At 52.1% G+C, this 17,100-nt stretch overlaps 1 protein-coding gene across 5 annotated transcripts; it reads left to right on the top strand.

Annotated features, from left to right (window-relative positions):
• The first annotated feature begins 259 nt into the window (after nt 1-259).
• COPZ2 (coat protein complex I subunit zeta 2) lies at nt 260-10,119 on the top strand. 5 transcript variants are annotated; one of them, XM_081582391.1, is made up of 10 exons: nt 514-653; nt 1,303-1,377; nt 2,990-3,071; nt 3,744-3,835; nt 4,282-4,337; nt 4,426-4,497; nt 5,048-5,125; nt 7,126-7,177; nt 7,796-7,834; nt 9,789-10,119. In XM_081582391.1, the coding sequence occupies exons 1-10, from the start codon at nt 543-545 to the stop codon at nt 9,834-9,836; spliced, it is 705 nt and encodes a 234-aa protein (XP_081438517.1). In that variant the 5' UTR covers nt 514-542; the 3' UTR covers nt 9,837-10,119. The 5 variants fall into 5 exon arrangements, with proteins under 5 accessions (XP_081438520.1, XP_081438517.1, XP_081438516.1 ...); XM_081582390.1 differs by having other exon boundaries at nt 8,482-10,119; XM_081582394.1 differs by lacking the exons at nt 514-653; nt 4,426-4,497 and adding an exon at nt 260-331.
• Nucleotides 10,120-17,100: the final 6,981 nt, after the last annotated feature.

Raw genomic sequence — 17,100 nt, 5'->3', positions numbered from 1 at the left:
GGAGAAACTCTTCTGCACAGAGGGGTCTCTCTAGAGCTGTCCTCATCTGCTCCCGCTGCTAGGACCTGTCTCTGAAGTCCAAAGGATGACCTGATGTGTTTGTGCCAACGGTACCTACCAGGAGTCAAGAGACAAACTGGACTTTGCCTGTGTTTTCTGACAGCCTCAGGGCAGCCTGTGGACGTCGGTGCAAACCAAACCCACAAGCCAGAGAGAAGGCAGGAGGGGGAAAGGGGGCCGGTCTTGGGACAAATTGAGGATGCAAGGAGCTCTGGGCTTTGAGGGGCCGAGGAGGGAGAGGGGAAGGAGAGCCAGGGGAAGGAGAGCTGGGGTGTGAGCGCAGGGCGGAGAGGGCAGGAAGGGAGAGGAGGGAGGGAGAAGAGGGAGGGAGAGGAGGGAAGGGCCTCGGGGAAAGGAAGGACACAAGCGGAGGGGCTGAGAGGGGCGGGCGCGAGGCCGGCGGCCGCCGGGGAGGAGCGGCGGCGGCCTGGGGGGCGCGGGGCGGGGCGGGGCGGCGCTGTCAGCGCGAGACAGCGAGCGGAATGCAGCGGCCCGAGGCCTGGCCACGTCCGCACCCGGGGGAGGGGGCCGCGGCCGCCCCGACTGGGGGCCCGGCGCCGCCCGCCCGAGCTGGGGAGCCCGCGGGGCTGCGGGTACGGAGCGGGCGGCGCCGGGGGCCGGGGGGCTCCAGCTCACGGGTCGGGCGCCGGGGAACTTGGTGCCGCCGGGACCGGCCTGGGAGGGGCGGCGCCCGCGCGGGCAGAAAAGTTCCTCCGCGCTGACTCGGGAGGAGGCCGGTGCGGCGTCGGCGTGGGCGAAGTTCTGGAGCAGTCGGAGCGGGCGGGGGACGGCTCGGCCGGGCTGGATTGCGACTCTCCCGGAGGGCTAGGGAGAGCGGGGCCGCCCCGGCGGCGGGCTGATGTGCGTGCTTCTGGAGCCCGACGGGCCAGGGCGCCGGGGGCCGCTGGAGGAGCTCGGCGCCGCTGTCCCCCCGGCCCAGGTTCTGTGATACACTCCGACTCGGGCTCTGGAGCAGTCAGTGCATGACAGAACTTGGGCCCGGACGGACCTTCTGCACCCAATGGGCACAGCGCCCACCCGGGGCCTGCAGTGGGACATCTGCCTGGGAGGGGAGGCACCCGAGTGGTCCATGTGGCATAGGGTTGGGCCGGAACCAGCTGTGGACTTTTGGGGCTGGGATCGCTGGCCTGAGGATGGACTCCTGGGACCAGCAAGTCCCGTAGAGCCAATGACAGGGGTCTGCCCTGGCTTAGGGGCCAACAAAGCTCTCCCCCGTGTCAGTTGCAGGAACCTTCCCTCTACACCATCAAGGCCGTTTTCATCCTAGATAATGACGGACACCGCCTGCTGGCCAAGGTAACCTCCCACCCTCACCGGAGGGCCCCTGAAGACACTGTGCCACAGGCCCAAGTCCAGAAGTCCCCACCCAGCTAACTCACCTGGCAGGAGAGACCCCACTGTGGGCTCTGCGACACAGAGCAGCTTAGCTGAGACCCTTCCAAAGGTCATTCTGTCCATCCTCCTGCCTTGTCAGACTGCTGGCCCCCAAAGGGGGAAGAGGCTGTCTCTTCTGTTTCTACTCATGTTCCCCAGAATGTCTTCTCACCGTCCTTTACACTGGCCTGGGACCCCGGAGTCCTGGTCCACCACTTCTGAACAAGTGACCTCTGCTTTGCTTCTGCAGCTTGGTAAACACTAAGGATTTAGAAGATAGGATTTTATAGACCAGATTTTAACCCAACTCTTTCATGAATGAGGAAAATGTCGTCTAGAGAAGCTAAGACGTGCCTGGAGTCACAGGGGCTAATATCAGAGCCGGGATCCAAACTCGAGTATTTTGACTTGAAGCTCAGGAGGATGATTTTCTCTGCACCAACTATTCAGTTATCTGGTATATATGCTAGTGATCATGGCCAGGACAAACCAAACTACAATAATCCAAAAATAAATATCTACCATCAACACAATTAACTATAGTGGGGCTGTGACACCTAAACTAGCTATGAATTGCAATATAGACTTTCAGCTTGTTTAGGCTGAAACTTTTTGTCTTCATGACATTGCAGTGAGCCTGTTCACCACAACCGTGGCTGGCAGGGAGACCACTAATTTGCCTGCAGATGGGGCACTAGGTGGCAAAATCTACATTCAGAATATGGAAGCTGAGCTGACCGTCCCTTGCCCCAGCAGATGGTCAGAGGTGGCTCAGCAACCAAAGGTTCCAGGGCCTCCTCCCAGCAGATCACATCCATGTGCAAATGCAGGAACTGAGTCAGAGAGAGAGTCTCATCAAACCCAACAAAACAGCATTGATTTCGTTAGGCAGTGGGTGCCAGGAACTCTCCCTTAGATAGTTCATCTTCACCATAGTTATCATTGTTTAGTCGCTAAGTCGTGTCAACTATAGCCACCAGGCTCCTCTGTCCATGAGATTTCCCAAGCAAGAACGAGTGGGTTGCCATTTCCTCCTCCAGGGGATCTTCACCATAATCCTGTCTGAAGTCAGACCATCATTGGCATTGAATCTCAGCTCTGTCCCTTAAACTGTGAGGTGCCAGGGAAGTTACCCCATCCATATAATGTGGATAATAAAGTAGCTGTTGTGGTATTATTGTGGTAAAGAGCCCCTGGCTCTGCCTTCTTTTCCTGTAGACTCAGGTTAGTGTAGAAGCAGTGTGGCCTACTGACCACCCCAGTCATCTGGTGAATGTACAAAGGCCTCCAAGAAATCAGGACAGGACTCTAAAAGCAAGCCTCAAAATTCCTCTACCTTTTATAACTCTCTTTGCTCAGAATTTGTGTTTAGGGGGGAAATAGTGAGCAGATGGGCATGGAGGGCAGTCAAGAAGAGAGGGGGCATGGCAGCAGGATCGCACTTGGCCAGCACCCATCATTCCCTGCCACCCATCCAGGGAGGAGCCAGACCCTGTGGAACGGCTGTCACTTTTTCTCCTTCCCTTCCTCCTAGTATTATGATGACACATTCCCCTCCATGAAAGAGCAGATGGCCTTCGAGAAAAACGTCTTCAACAAGACCAGCCGAACTGACAGTAAGTGTCCTCCTGTTCCTTGCACAGAACTCTCAGATGCACACTGTCATCTCCGTCTGGACACAGCTGTCCCTGTCGGCCATTCCCTTTTCTTCAGAGGTGCTTTTTCCTCATCTTCCCAGCTGTTCTCGTTTCCCTTCTGGTGAACTTTCACCCTCCTCCCTGTCACCAGCACACACACACACACCCCCACCACCACCACCTGCTCCCGCCTCCCTGCTTCTGGCATGCCTGGACTCCTCTCAGGGGAAGAGGCCACCGCCAGCCTGGGGATGGTCAGAGGCATTGCACATGGTGGGTGAAAGGTCAGCCTTAAACCAGGTTTGTTGACTTCTCAGAATGAGGCAGTCAGGTGCTAGGAATGAAGTAGAGGGTTGGAGCAGGGACACAGAGTAGCCCAACGGTCGTGTCCCTAGTGCACGGGTTCTAGTCTTTGCAAGGATTCTTTTTTTTGTTTGGCCACTGCTTCTGAGATCTTAGTTCCCAGACTGGGGATTGAACCCGGGCCCTTGGCAATGAAAGCACAGAGTCCTAACCACTGGACTGGACTGGAATTTCCTTTGCAAGGGTTCTTGGGAAGAAGAAGGAAACAGGGGGAGAGGTGCAGAGCTGGGGATGGGCAGGAGGGGCCAGGCAGAGGTGACCAGAACTGAGACCCCGTTTCTCTTCTAGGTGAGATTGCATTTTTCGGGGGCATGACCATCGTCTACAAGAGCAGCATTGACCTCTTCCTGTATGTGGTGGGCTCATCCTACGAGAACGAGGTGAATTCAGGAGGTTGGGGAGACAAGGAGGGTCTCTCTGTGGGGGAGTGGCTTAGAGTCTGGGGGAGAAGCTGGGTGGCTCACCCTTGGTACCCCTGCTTCTAGACTCTGGGGAACTGAGAGCCTCCAGAATGGTTCCTTCTGGAACAATGCATATCCATGATACCCCTTCAATTCCTTCGGTACCAGAAATGGAGTCCTCTGCCAGGAGCTTCTGTCTTATACATCACTGGAGAAGGATGTATTCAGTGTCCTACAGCAGGCACTCCAGTGCTTCCCAATTCAAACACAGGGAGGGACCTTCTCAGGTCAAGTTGCAGCCAGGCTCCAGCCTTGTCCTCCCTAAAGAGGGACAGCTGTCCAACAGTCAGGTTCTGAGGTTTCCTTCTGGCCTTCTCAACCTTAGTCTCTCTTGTTTTCCTCCTCCCATATCCACTCCTCACCAGCTGATGCTCATGTCTGTTCTCACCTGCCTGTTTGAGTCTCTGAACCACGTGCTAAGGTGAGTGAGGTCCTCTGTCCTCCAAGGCTCCCATCCTCCAGACCTTGGTACATCACAGGCAGGATGGTTCCTTGCTTTTCTCCTTAAGTCTCCACAAGATGAAATCTGGAACCAGAGCAACTTCCTGCAAGGCCCCTGCCCTTTACCTGATCAAACAATGGTATGGCCAGAAGATGCAGTCTGGAGAAGCTAAGTGATTTGCCTGAGGTTACAGGTTGTTTATATCAGAACCAAGATTCAAACTCAAGGTTTTTTGACTTGACACTCAGGGTGATTTTCCCTCCATTCCCATTCAGTGATCTGGTATCTACTCCAGTGAACATGGCCTGGGTAAATCAAACTTGTTTAACCAAAAATAAGTGTTTACAGTCGACATGTGTAACTACAATAGAGCTGTAGTACCTGAAGTGCTTTAGGGTGGAAATAGGATCAGTGCCCAAAAGTGGTGGGGGGTTGCGGGGGGGCGGCATGGGTAGAGTTGAGCATGAGGGGCTGAAGGAAGCAGACCCGTCCTCTGCTCAGGAATCCCTTGCCCAGGTGCCACCCTCACTGCCCTAGACATTCTCCTTCCCTGTGCTGGTGCAGGGACGGGGGCTGGAAGGTGGGGAATGAGGCAGTCTTTGGAGAGAGCAGGTCCGCCTCTCTAAGGCAAGGACCCGGCTCCTCCCGGCCATGCCACAGGGAGGTTCCAGAGCCGTGACTTCTTTCAGGAAGAACGTGGAGAAGCGCTGGTTGCTGGAGAACATGGACGGAGCCTTCCTGGTGGTGGATGAGATTGTGGATGGCGGGTGAGGAATGGGAGAGGAAAAGGGGCTGGTCAGGAGCCCTCACAGAGGGAGGTGGCCTTGAGGGTCATCAGCTCTAGGTTGCACCCAGCATGTTGTTGGCTCTCTGGCCAGCTTCTCCCTCCCTTTCTCCAGCATATTCCCTGTGATCCCATCCCCCGACCCCACTCATGATGATGGAGGTTGACTTCAATGTTAGCCAAAGTCAAGCACGCAAGAAAGTAATCTGACATCAAACTATGGCTGACTGTTGACCAGGCAAGGTTTCGGGGGAATGGTTTGCTCACCAATGCCCAGGAGAAGCAGGCAGCACAGACACTTGCCCTTCCTGGAAAGACTTCATTCAGGCAGAGCCCTGCGGCAGCTACACCTCTCGCTCTTAGAAGTTCACTCCAACATCGACTGCATGCATGACTTGGGCCAGTTGCTTATTTTCGTTACTTTCCCCAGCTTTGAAATGGAGACAATAAGGAAACTGCCTCAAAGGATGTAGGATTAAATGAGGTGATGCAGGTGAAGTTCATGGTTCTCCTTCAGTAAATCTTGTCTCCTCTTATTGGTGTAAGATTATAGTCTTAGGAAGCTGGGAGCTCTTATGAGAGGTTGGTTAATGAATTTCCATGGGGGGGGTTGGGCAATATTCAGGGAGAAAAAGAAGTTCTGGCTCTGGGGCAAAGGATAATGGAAACGGATCACCTGTGAGACATCCACATGCCTGTGATTACATGCATTTAATAGATGAGGAAACAGAGGCTCAGAGATTTAAGTGACTTGCCCAAGGTCACATGACTAGGGGGTGGCAGGGCCAAGATCTAAAACTTGTGCCTGTTTGCAGAGATTGTGCTCTTTCCATGGCACTGAAACACATTGCTAGGAGACAGGGGCTCTGGGAGATGGGGTACTGTGGGGTTCTTCCTGCTTTCCCTCCCTCCTTTCCTCTATAGCTGTTGACTGCCTGCTGCAGCTGTTGCAAGGCCTTGTGCTAATTGCTAGGACCCAACAGTGAGGGAAATAAGACCAGGTTTTGTGGAACATAAAAGTTGTATATAAAATTTGGTGGAACTTCTTCAAGGAACACACACACACACAGTTACAAATATAAAATGAAGTGCAGGGCCTTCATAAGGGAGATTGTAAGTTTTATCAGCTTCCCATCTGTACCCCTAGAAGGCCCAGTCTCTGCCCCCCTTTCCCTCCAGTGAAAACAGGGAAGCGTTAATGGAGGCAACATTTGGTCCTGAACCTTGGCCTGGAATGCTCGCTCTAAAGGACCTCTGGTGAGGGACTTGGGGCTGCAAGTGCCCCTGTGATGAGCCTGGGAGAAGGTCTCAAGAAATGTTTGTTCACTTCCTTCTGCCCTCTAGGAGGCTCACCGGGTGAGGAGTAGCAGTCACTGAGTTCCTGTGGACCCTTTCTCACCCACAGTGACCAACTCTTCCCCCCTGCACACACACCCCCCAGGGCATCATGAAAGAGTGCCGACTAGCCAAGAAACTCATGAAAGAGTGCCAACTAGCCGAGAAACGCCTCCATAATTGGGTCTGTCAAAAGGGAAGGTTAAAAAAAAAAAAAGGAAGGTAGATTCTGATTTAGCAGTTCCATTTCTTTCACGTATAGCATAACCCCATGGCAGAAAATAATAGTGAAACCAGATAGGAACCCCGGGGGGCTTCTCTTCCTTCACTGCATCTGAATCCATCCTTTCACCCCAGAGGTGAAGTGAACTTTCTAGAGCTCTCAGTTTCTGAGCGCCTGCTTTTGACAACCTGATCGATCTAGACTGGACTACCCTGACCTGATCCCTTAAGGGTTTGCCCAGTGATGACAACGTATGTGAGAATCAGGGCTCCATGGTGAGGGAGAGTTCTGGCTTGAGGAGTATGGTCAGGCCTTGGAGGGGGGATGTTGCCAGATATGGCAGGGAAGCGAAGGGCTTAGCAGGGAGCGGAGTCCAAGGAAAGCATGGGGCTGATTTTCCCCTTCATTTCTCTCTCACTTTGCAGCGTGATTCTGGAGAGTGACCCCCAGCAAGTGATCCAGAAAGTGAATTTTAGGGTAAGAATCATCCTGTATCCCCCCTCACTCCCATCTCCTCCAGGCTACCCTTCCCATCCTCTGTACTTTCTGTCCTCCCTGTGTCTGGGCAAAGGGAATCCGGATGGTGGGAACCCAAGCTCCTCTAACAGAAGCAACCACTGGGTTGATGCACTTCTGGAGGGGAGCAGCAGTTTGGAGGGATGTCAGTCAGTAAAAGAGATCTCTGTCCTCTTCCCTTGGCCAATTATAAATACCTCACCATCCTCCCTGGTGGGAAGTACAGACTGGGGAAATAAATAAATCCTCACAGAGACACCTGGTGGCTGCCTTGCCGTAAACTTGGCCTTGGAGGGGAAGAGATGAAATCTCCCTACCCAGTTTGGCTTCTCATGTCTGGATGAAACCTTTCCTATCATTTTTAATCCCCTTCACTCTCCACCCACCGTGTCCCATAGACATCCCTGAGGATGCTGGCTTCCAAGGGCTCTAAAGCTTCCACCAAGTGATACACATGCAATTCTGGACCCCCTGATCACAGCATCCACTCACCACCCACAAGCCCCTTTCTCTCACCTGTCGTTCTTCACCCGATACCCTTGCCCTGGCCTGACCACCTTGATTCTGCTTCCCCCATAGGCAGATGACAGCGGCTTGACTGAACACAGTGTGGCCCAGGTAAGCCTCTCCATCTGCCTGGGCCAGAGATGGGCTAGAGGGAGGAGAACAGAGCATCCCAGGGGGACCCAGTGGGGCTCTCCAGGCAGAGAAGTCAGCGAAGCAGGAGGGAAGGGATGACTGTGTCAGGCCATCTCTTGGAGACAGTCCACTGGAGGCTACCAGGGTCCCCATGGTAATGTGAAGCTTGGGTATTAATAAATGATGATGCCTTCCCAGCAGTTTACCTTATCTCCTAGCTGGGTGTAGTTGGGTCAAAGCCCAGGAGGAGCTGCCCACGCTGGAGATGGCTGGGTCACTTGTTCCCCAAGCAGTGTGGGGGCTCAGGCCTCTGGAAAGGATCCCCAATAGGCGTTTTCTTCTAACCCCTCACCCCTGCTCTTTAGGGTCCACACTGAGGTTGTTAAGGGACACTTAAATCCACCATCGGGTCTCATTCTCACCACTGGCACAGTCAGTTTGGGCTGTACCTTGTCCCTGAGTGACCTGAGTGTGGAAAAGCCCATGCCCGCCGGTCCCCTGCATGGTCCCATCTCGGGGATGCATGTGGAACAGGGCTGAGGTTTCCAGATCTATGGCCTGACTGGTTTCCCGGCTGCACAAACTTCCTACTTGTCAGGCTTGACCTCCATTCTGTCTACCCGCAGGTCTCTCTGCCCAGACTAATCCTGCTTTTATGGAGCTTCCTGCCCTGGCACTAACTACCTCGTGCTGTAGTGGCCAACGCTGAGATGGGCCCATGCCATTCCATGTGGGGCTCCAGGTGTGGTGCCCTGTGCTGTACCTGCCCTTCATGCTCACACGGCCTCTCCCTTTCCAGTTCTCCTTGCTTCCTCCTACCCTGATGAGATGAATGCAGCCACATGGCAACTTTCAGGGCTAAAGAGGTTAAGGGGCAATGAGCAGAGCAGATAAGAACAGGGGCGCTGGTGTGAGTCATCCAAAGGATGTAATGTTCTGCCTTACCACCTACAAGCTGGATGGCCTAGGGCAAGTTATTCTACCTCTCTGGGCCTCGCATAATCACAGGACACTCCTTATAGAGTTATTATGAAAATTAGATGAGCTAAAGCATGGAAAGCTCTTGGCATACATCCTGTTTTCCATAGGGGGAGAGAATGAAGACAGCACTTTTAATGGAATTCTTGAGTAAACACCAAGGGATGTGCAGGTAGTGAATGGGAGATGAAATGAGGAGAAAGGTAGATCTTTACTGAGAACTGCAGGAGAACTCCAGGTCCAAGCTGTCCCTGAGAGAGGAGGGGGAGTGGGCAGGAGGAAGGGACATACAGGGTGGGATCAGCCTTCTTCAGGTGGGAGTGAGGCTTGACGGCTGGAGGGACAAACTGAGGGACATAAGTGGGGTCTGCACTGTGTTCGCATGGTATATGCAGTTGCATGGATCTGTGTAAATGTGGGGCTGAGGTGGTTTCTGCAGCAGGATATGAAAGTGAACACATCTGAGTGCAGGTGGCCTTCAGCAGAGCCTGCCCAGGAGCCCTTTGCCAGCTGTGCCACATCAGCAGCAGCTTGGGGTGGGGTGTTGAGGACTTACTGCCAGCCAAAGCTAGAGCTAGGGGTTTGCTGAGGTGTCTGGGCACAGAAGTGTCAGGCCTGGGCCCGCCTCTGCCTGGACGTGGCACTGTGGGTGGAAGCTTGCATGGCATGGTGTCGGGGAGACAAGGCTGCCGCCACACCCAGGGCTGCAAATGCCCGAACTGGAGGGCTGGCTGGGCCAGCTCCCATCTGGGCTGGTTGCTGGCTACAGCCAGTTTGGGCGGCTCTTTCCATCTTGATGGCCCAGCCCCCCTTAAAGCAGGCAGAGATGAGCTGCTGCCACCTAGTGACTCAGGATCGCCAGGACATGTATGCACCCACACCCACTGCTGCACTGTTAATGTACTTGAATTCCACCTGGTAATTCTCTCAACCTTCCACACCCCGCCCTACCCAGGTTCTTCAGTCTGCCAAGGAACAAATTAAATGGTCGTTACTGAAATGAAGGCTGTGCATTCAAGGCCCCCTGTCCCCAGACCATTTCCCCAATCCTAGCAAAATCACAGAGACCCCAGGGAACACTAGAAACCCAGGCCCTCCCAGAACTGACTCCCGCGGTCTCAGGCCAGGGACTTGAAATGCAGAGATTTGGCTTCAATACTGAGTCACCCCTTCTCTCTGCCCTGGCCTGCCCTTTGGGCCTTGAGAACCAGCTGAGTTGCCTTAACTTACACCTTAGGCATCCCTGGCCCCAGAGCCCAAATAAACCTGCTTTTGTCTCCTGCCAATGGTCTCTTTCTCTTTTGGCCTGGGAAATGTGTGTGTGTTCTGATAAGGGCTTCTGCACTCTGCGGCATCTTCCGGATGCCCAGTACTAGGTATTATCTTTGTGGTTGTGTGATTGGGCAGGAAGTGGGTGAAGGGAAAGGATTTAACTTAAGTGAGGGGGTGCATCATTGACACTGGGGCCCTGTATGTGGTGTGGAGGGCTGAGTGTGATTGTGACAGCCACAGTGGGAGAAACGGTGCATTTGGGAAGAAAAGAGCAAAAGATACTACACACGTGGTGGCCGCCCTGGGATTCTTCAACTCACTTTTTCCATTCTCAGCCTCCAGAAGGGAAGGGCGTAAAGGTTTCCTCTGGACAAACTGAGGAACAGCACGCCTGTTTTTCTTGGCTTGCCCGGGAAGTTGCCGCGGAAATCCAGTGCTGGCATATACCCTGGGTACTAGAGCGCTGCAAGCCTGGCTAGGCCCAGGTACTAGGGCTGAGGAGACACCGGCCCAGCTCCCACCTTGCATTTGCGTCCAGAGCCCCTAGTGCGTCCGAGGGTGAGAAGAATTGCAGGTACAGGAGGGGGATCCTATAGGCAGATGGGAAAGATGGAGTGACTTTCGGGGGTCACGAGTCCTCTTCTCTCTCCCTGTTCCAGAACCTCCCCCTTTTCCCTTTTCTGCGTGACGTACAGAAGTCCCCGAGAGTGTCTAACTTTCGGCCCGGGATCGCTAGTTTCCCCAGATCCATAGCCAACTGCAGATGCAAGTTCACGCCCCACCTTGGCTCCGCCCCTAGGCGCCCACCGCCGCGGGGAGCCGGGTCCAGCGACTTTATCCACGATCCTATAGCGCCACCTGGAGGGAAAGGCGGGGAACGCGCTCCCTCCGAGTCCCGCACCCCCTACTAACTCCGCCCCCAGGGTGGGACAGACCCCGGCTCCCGCGGGTTAATCGCTGGCCTCCAAATTTAGCGGCAGGGCGTTGCCCTAGCAACCAGCGGGCTGCACCCGCCCTGAGAGCTCCGCTCCAGGCACTGCTCACGGCCGCTGCTGAAAGTGACAGACCTGGGTGTTAGTAGAAGCAGTCCCTGCGTGTCAGCAAGTCCTACATTATAAAAAAAACTCTCTACAATGGATATTTATAAATGGGCCTTCCTACTTTTGTAATTAGAGAAAATAATAGTTATGTAAACAAATAGATTATACCCTTCCAATAAATAATGCAACCCTGAAAAAAAAAAAAAAGACTGTGCAGTTAAGTGCTGTAGAGTTCAGGGGCCAGTGTGGCGACGGGAAATGAGAGATTTTCCAGAAATACTTTGGCTAATGTTCGGCTTCATCCGGTGTGCGGCTCCATCCACCGCCTCTAAATGACCGCAAGAACCGGAGGGGCAAATTCGCTTCCTAGTAACCCTTCGCGCCCAGCTGGGTCCTGCAATTTCAATTGTGCAGGGACTGGAATGGGAAGGCCTGGCACTTCACACAAACTGGCTCACCGAATACTGTGGACTATGCGGTGCTTGCCCATTTTACGGAGAGGCACACCGAGGCTCTGAAAGATTAAAGTATTTACGACAGTTTCCGCAGAGCCGGGACACGCTTAGAAAGAGGAGGCTTTCCCACGCTCCTATCCTAGGGTCGTCCGACCCCCTCGCCACACAGGGACTACACTGGGTTTAGAGGAATGAGTAGAGGGGACGTGGCAATGCGGGGAGGCAACCAGAGAGGTGTCCTTGCCCTTTATGGCCAAAGGACTCTGGGGAGGGGGGCTGCAGCGAAGCAGCCGACCGACGCCCGCGGCGGGGAGGGGGCAGCTCAGACGGCTGCGCGGAACCTCGGGGGGGAATCCGGGGGGTCCGGGGAGCCCCGGCAGAATGGGGGTCCGGGACTCCAAGTTTGCAGGCCTGGCTCTCCCGGGGCTGAGGCGGACAGGCCTACTGCACCCCCAGCCCCACGGAGCCGCCAGAACCGCGGGCCTGGTTGTCTGGCTCGAGTTCTGCCCGCTGGCCCTGCCTCCCCCGCTCCCCCATGTGAGCGCGGCCTGGGGCGCGCAGCACGCGCAGATTGGGGCGCCGTCTGCTCTCAACCTCTGGGCTCCTTTCTGCCCTCGTGGGCTACCCCGCGGGTCTCGAGTATCTGTGGGTAAGGGGCTTCACGGTGCCCCCTTTCCTCCTGTGAATTGGCACCGGGGACGTCAGTAACCCAGCCGGAGGGCGCACACTGAAACTCTGGCCCGGGGCTCACATGTACGCTCTCCACACCTAGACGGAGCTAGGGACACAGAGGGAGTACCTCCAGGCCCTTGGACCCCCTTTATACCACACTGAGCCGGGGGTCCCCCCTCCGGCTCCGCTCGCCCTCTGCTTTCTGGCCATTGGCTGGCAGGAAGGCTGAGCTGGTCGGATTGGCCGGTATCCAGATAGTGATGGATGGCTCCCGGCTGACTGGACCTCGGCCTGGAGGGTGTCTGCTTCGTGGCTCAGTTTGGCAAAGGCGGGACCAGACAGGCCTGGGAGTGGGTTGGTGGACGAGCTGGAGACCGGGTTAAGAATCAGACTTTCTGTGCTCTCAATCTCCCTTTAAACTCTCAGAGGGAAAAAAAAAATCTTACCCCTGATTTCTCGTAGATACTAATTCCGGGACCTGATATAGGCAAATTTGAATCATTTACCCAAAGCATTTTGGGCACAACCCTACGGACCTCACTTTCACTCCAAACTGGGCCTCCTTCATTTAACGATATTCGCGCATTCCTTTCGTTCACTCAAATATTTGAGTGTTTGCCAGGAGCCAGGTAGTAGGGAAAGAAGGGGAAGGAGACTGATAAGCAAGTGATTGGGCCCAGAGGTGGCAGTGGGGTGGGGTGGAGGATTGAAAGGAGAAAAGGGATGACAGATATTTCAAGGTAGAAATACCTTTTGCAATCAAATTGTGGTCTTTATTTTGCTCTGAGTGGTGTTAAAAATTCAGTTGGTGCTTAAGACTTGTTCTTTCCTGTAGGTAAGTCACACTTCATGACAAAAGAAAAAATAAATTAATCAAATGGCTGCCAGATTGTACTCTATCATCAACATTTGTATGGTCCTTATCTGTTTCCTAATCTCTTCCTCATCTCTATCAACTAAAACTGGAAAATATCTTCGATGAGGATCCACAGAGATGAGAGTTATTGTGAAACATGTGTGGACCTTATATTGTACATACAGACCAGTGTGCTATCCCTCAGAACAGACTCTTCAGTATGAAAAGCAGTATTGACACAAATAATAAGAATAGAAGTAAAATAACATTTCTTTTGAAATAAGTCAGTTCAATAGACATTTACTAATTGGCTGTTCCAGTTCATCTTGAAAGCAATTAGAAAGGTTGACAGAGGAGACTATGTTTTGTAGTATTTGGCAGAAAGAATTTGGAGAAAGAGACACTATAAAGGGAGAAATAGAGTAAGCAAAGCAAAGTGGAAGAGAATCTGTCTAGGGAACTGCAGGTAGGCACATGTAGCTGGAATGGAGGATGCGAATCTCTGTGGGGAGGCCTGGATGTGTTGAGACTTGAAACTCCTCACTAAACAGGTTGTGACGGGATCAAGGGCAGCGTTGAATGGCATGCCAACTAATTACTGCCCTTTACTGAGTTGACTTGGAGAAGGAAATGGCATCCCACTCCAGTACTCTTGCCTGGAAAATCCCATGGATGGAGGAGCCTGGTAGGTTGCAGTCCATGGGGTCGCTAAGAGTCGGACACGACTGAGCGACTTCACTTTCACTTTTCCCTTTCATGCACTGGAGAAGGAAATGGCAACCCACTCCAGTACTCTTGCCTGGAGAATCCCAGGGACGGCGGAGCCTGGTGGGCTGCCATCTATGGGGTCGCACAAAGTCGGATACGACTGAAGCGACTTAGCAGCAGCAGCAGCAGCAACTGAGTTGACTAATCTGTGCTCCTTAGAAATCCTACTGTCTTCAAAACAGGCTTACCAAGTAGATGCTGTTAGACTTATTTTTACAACTGAGGGCCCAGGAATTGGGATAGTTTGCCTCAGAGCACAGGTGAGATTTAAACCCAGGCTGGTCTGACTCCATTGCCCACTGCTGTTAGACCACAGAGTTTGGTTTATATTCTGAAGGTGATGGGGAGCCATTAAAGACTTTGAAGCAGTTAAGTGATACCAGCTCAGTATTTTGAGCAAAGAACTCTGCCAGCAATATGGAATGCTTGTCAAAGAGGGAAATAAGAATTTAGGGTCAGCATAAGACCCACAGAAGGCAGTCATTTCCATTATAGTCCCTTTCCATTCTTTATCTAAACAGTGCCATCCAGCTTGATTGCACATCTTGTCACCAAACAGCTTGCAAAAATCAAGTCCACTCAGAGTTTGAAGAGTTAGTGCTTTTGAATTAATTTAGATAATTGCAGGCAATCATTCCACAAAAGGGCTTCCAAAAGGACTGTTTTGTTAGGGAAAATGATTTAACATTTCTGTTCCGAACAGTGTTTTAAAAAGTAATAAACTGGACTTCCCTGGTGGTCCAGTGGTTAAAAATCTGCCTGCCAATACAAAGGACACAGGTTCGATCCCTGGTCTGAGAAGATTCCCCCATATGGCAGGGCAACTAAGCCCGTGTACAACTGAGCCCATGTGCTCTAGAGCCGGTGCTCCACAATAAGAGAAGCTGCTGCACTGAGAGGCCTGGGCACCACAAGTAGACTGTAGCCCCTGCTCTCTGCAACTCGAGAAAGCCCATGCAGCAACCAAGACCCAGCACAGCCAAAATAGAATAATAAAAAATTTAAAGTAATAAACCAGTTATTACCAGTGGGAAGAGGAAAAGGGGGAGGAGTAAAATAGGGGTAGATGATTAATAGGTACAAATTACTATGTATAAAATAAATAAGCCACAAAGATATATTGTACAGCCCAGGGAATACAGCCAATATTTTATAATAACTATAAATGGAGTATAATCTTTAAAAGTTGTGAATCACTATGTTGTACACCTGAAACTTCTGTAATATTATACATCAACTATACCTCAATAAAAAAATTTTAAAGTAATAAATCCACTTTATAGCTTATGTATTTGGTGCCCTCTTACCCTCACCTACATCCACTCTAAAAACAGACATACATCAAATGAAAGAAAAAGAAATGGCACGAGAGATCTGATTCCTTTTGACCAGGCCCACAATTTCTCTTTATCCCAACATCTGACTTTTTTATTAAACTTTTTATTTTGTATTGGAGCATAGTCGATTAACTATGATGTGATGGTTTCAGATGAGCAGCAAAGGGACTCAGCCATACATATACATGTATCCATTCTCACCCAAACTCCCTCCCATGCAGGCTTCCATAAAACATTGAGCAGAGTTCCCTGTACTACACAGTAGGTCCTTGACGGTTATTCATTTTAAATATAGCAGTGTCAGTCTGTACCTGCCCATCCCAAACTCCCTAACCTATCCCTTGCCCCCATCCTTCCCTCTGGCAATCTTTTAAGTTCATTCTCTAAGTCTGTGAGACTGTTTCTGTTTTGTAAATAAGTTCGTTTGCATCAAGTCTTTTTAGATTCCACATATAACATCATGTCATATGATGCTTCTGCTTCTTTGTCCAGACACCTGATTTTTAAGGCATTGAAAATACGCATCTTACTCTCCTGGCTGCAATGAGCCCTCATCCAGGGAAACCTGAGGATAGAAGAAAACTCTGAAAGTCATGGAGGCAATGTCCCTGCCTCTGGGCAACAGCTACTTAGTGATTGACAGGGATTCCTGGGGTGGGTATGTTGGGGACATATGGGGACATATGTGGAGACATGGGTTCACTGACAGAATGATTGAAAGAGACTGGCCTCAGCTGCTCTGAGTCTCGATGGATTAGGGATCATCCCTATCCCTCCAGTTTCCCTGGTGGCTCAGCTGGTAAAGAATCTGCCTGCCGTGCAGGAGACCCAGTTCGATCCCTGGGTTGGGAAGATCCCCTGGAGAAAGGAATGGCAACCCATTCCAGCATTCTTGCCTGCAAAACTTCATGGACAGAGAAGCCTGGTAGGCTACAATTCATGGGTCGCAAAGAGTCAGACACCTAACACATACACACTGCCCCTCCAGAGGGTCCAGCCCTGTGCTCAGAAGGTTAGAGGGCTCCTGAAACAGTCTCTCCTAAGAAATGGCTCGAAAGGCCAGAATTCAGAACTTGGTTATGGGGAAGGGGATGAGATTTTTTAAAACGTTGAAAACCAAAAAATAGCTCTGTGTTCTCTGAATGACTGCAAGTAGAATGGACTCTCACAGGCCTGTCCAGAAGGTGGCGCCATAAGACCAGCTCCACATACTTACTTCCTGGCCGCCGGGGATCAAGATGAGGCCTTTGGAAAGGCCGGCAGGAACGAGATCTAGCTGAGCTCTGGAGTCCATTTCCAGAGATGCCCTCGACCACAGAGCAGAACCTGGCCCCTGTCGGTGGGGTGGGCGGACCTTGGAGGGAAGAGAGGATGAGAGACCCTAGGATCTACTGGCAGTTATGCTGAGAAAACAGGGCCCCTGATGAATACAGCGTCCACAACACCAGACGTCTCTTCCAACACTCCAGATTTGACTCCATTCAGTTGGAAGTTGGGAGAGGGGGCTGAAGGGCTCTGACACTGAAGAAAGCCTAAACTTTGAGATAGGAGAAGGAAGTTGGGTGATTCTGGGAGAAGAAATGAACAGCTGAGGAAAGTGAAGCTCAAAGGATGATTTAGTCAATGTCACAGAGCTAAGAAGTGACAGAGCTGGCTCAGCAGTAAGGGTTCCCTGAAACCCTGCTTACCTCCCCATATCCCTGTGCTCTCTGCAGAGCCTCAGAATCTAACATTTATACACAGAATTCCCACAACAAGGAGTGCCTTCCTGGGCAATTAAAACAAAATAAAACAGGGCTTCTGGATTCAAAACCCCAAAACACTTTTTCTTTGCACATTTTCAACCAGTTTTATTGAGGCATAATTT

The sequence above is a fragment of the Giraffa tippelskirchi genome, chromosome 3 (assembly GCF_054371585.1).
Source record: "Giraffa tippelskirchi isolate mGirTip1 chromosome 3, T2T-mGirTip1v1.2.pri, whole genome shotgun sequence".
Classification (NCBI taxonomy): domain Eukaryota; kingdom Metazoa; phylum Chordata; class Mammalia; order Artiodactyla; family Giraffidae; genus Giraffa; species Giraffa tippelskirchi.
This window is presented reverse-complemented; position numbering and strand designations above follow the sequence as displayed.

Coding starts and splice junctions, on each gene's coding strand:
- COPZ2 (XM_081582390.1), top strand. CDS start 543: ATGCAGCGGCCCGAGGCCTGGCCACGTCCGCACCCGGGGGAGGGGGCC. Junction 654..1,302: donor GGGAGCCCGCGGGGCTGCGG/GTACGGAGCGGG, acceptor CCCCCGTGTCAG/TTGCAGGAACCTTCCCTCTA. Junction 4,498..5,047: donor CTTTACCTGATCAAACAATG/GTATGGCCAGAA, acceptor GACTTCTTTCAG/GAAGAACGTGGAGAAGCGCT.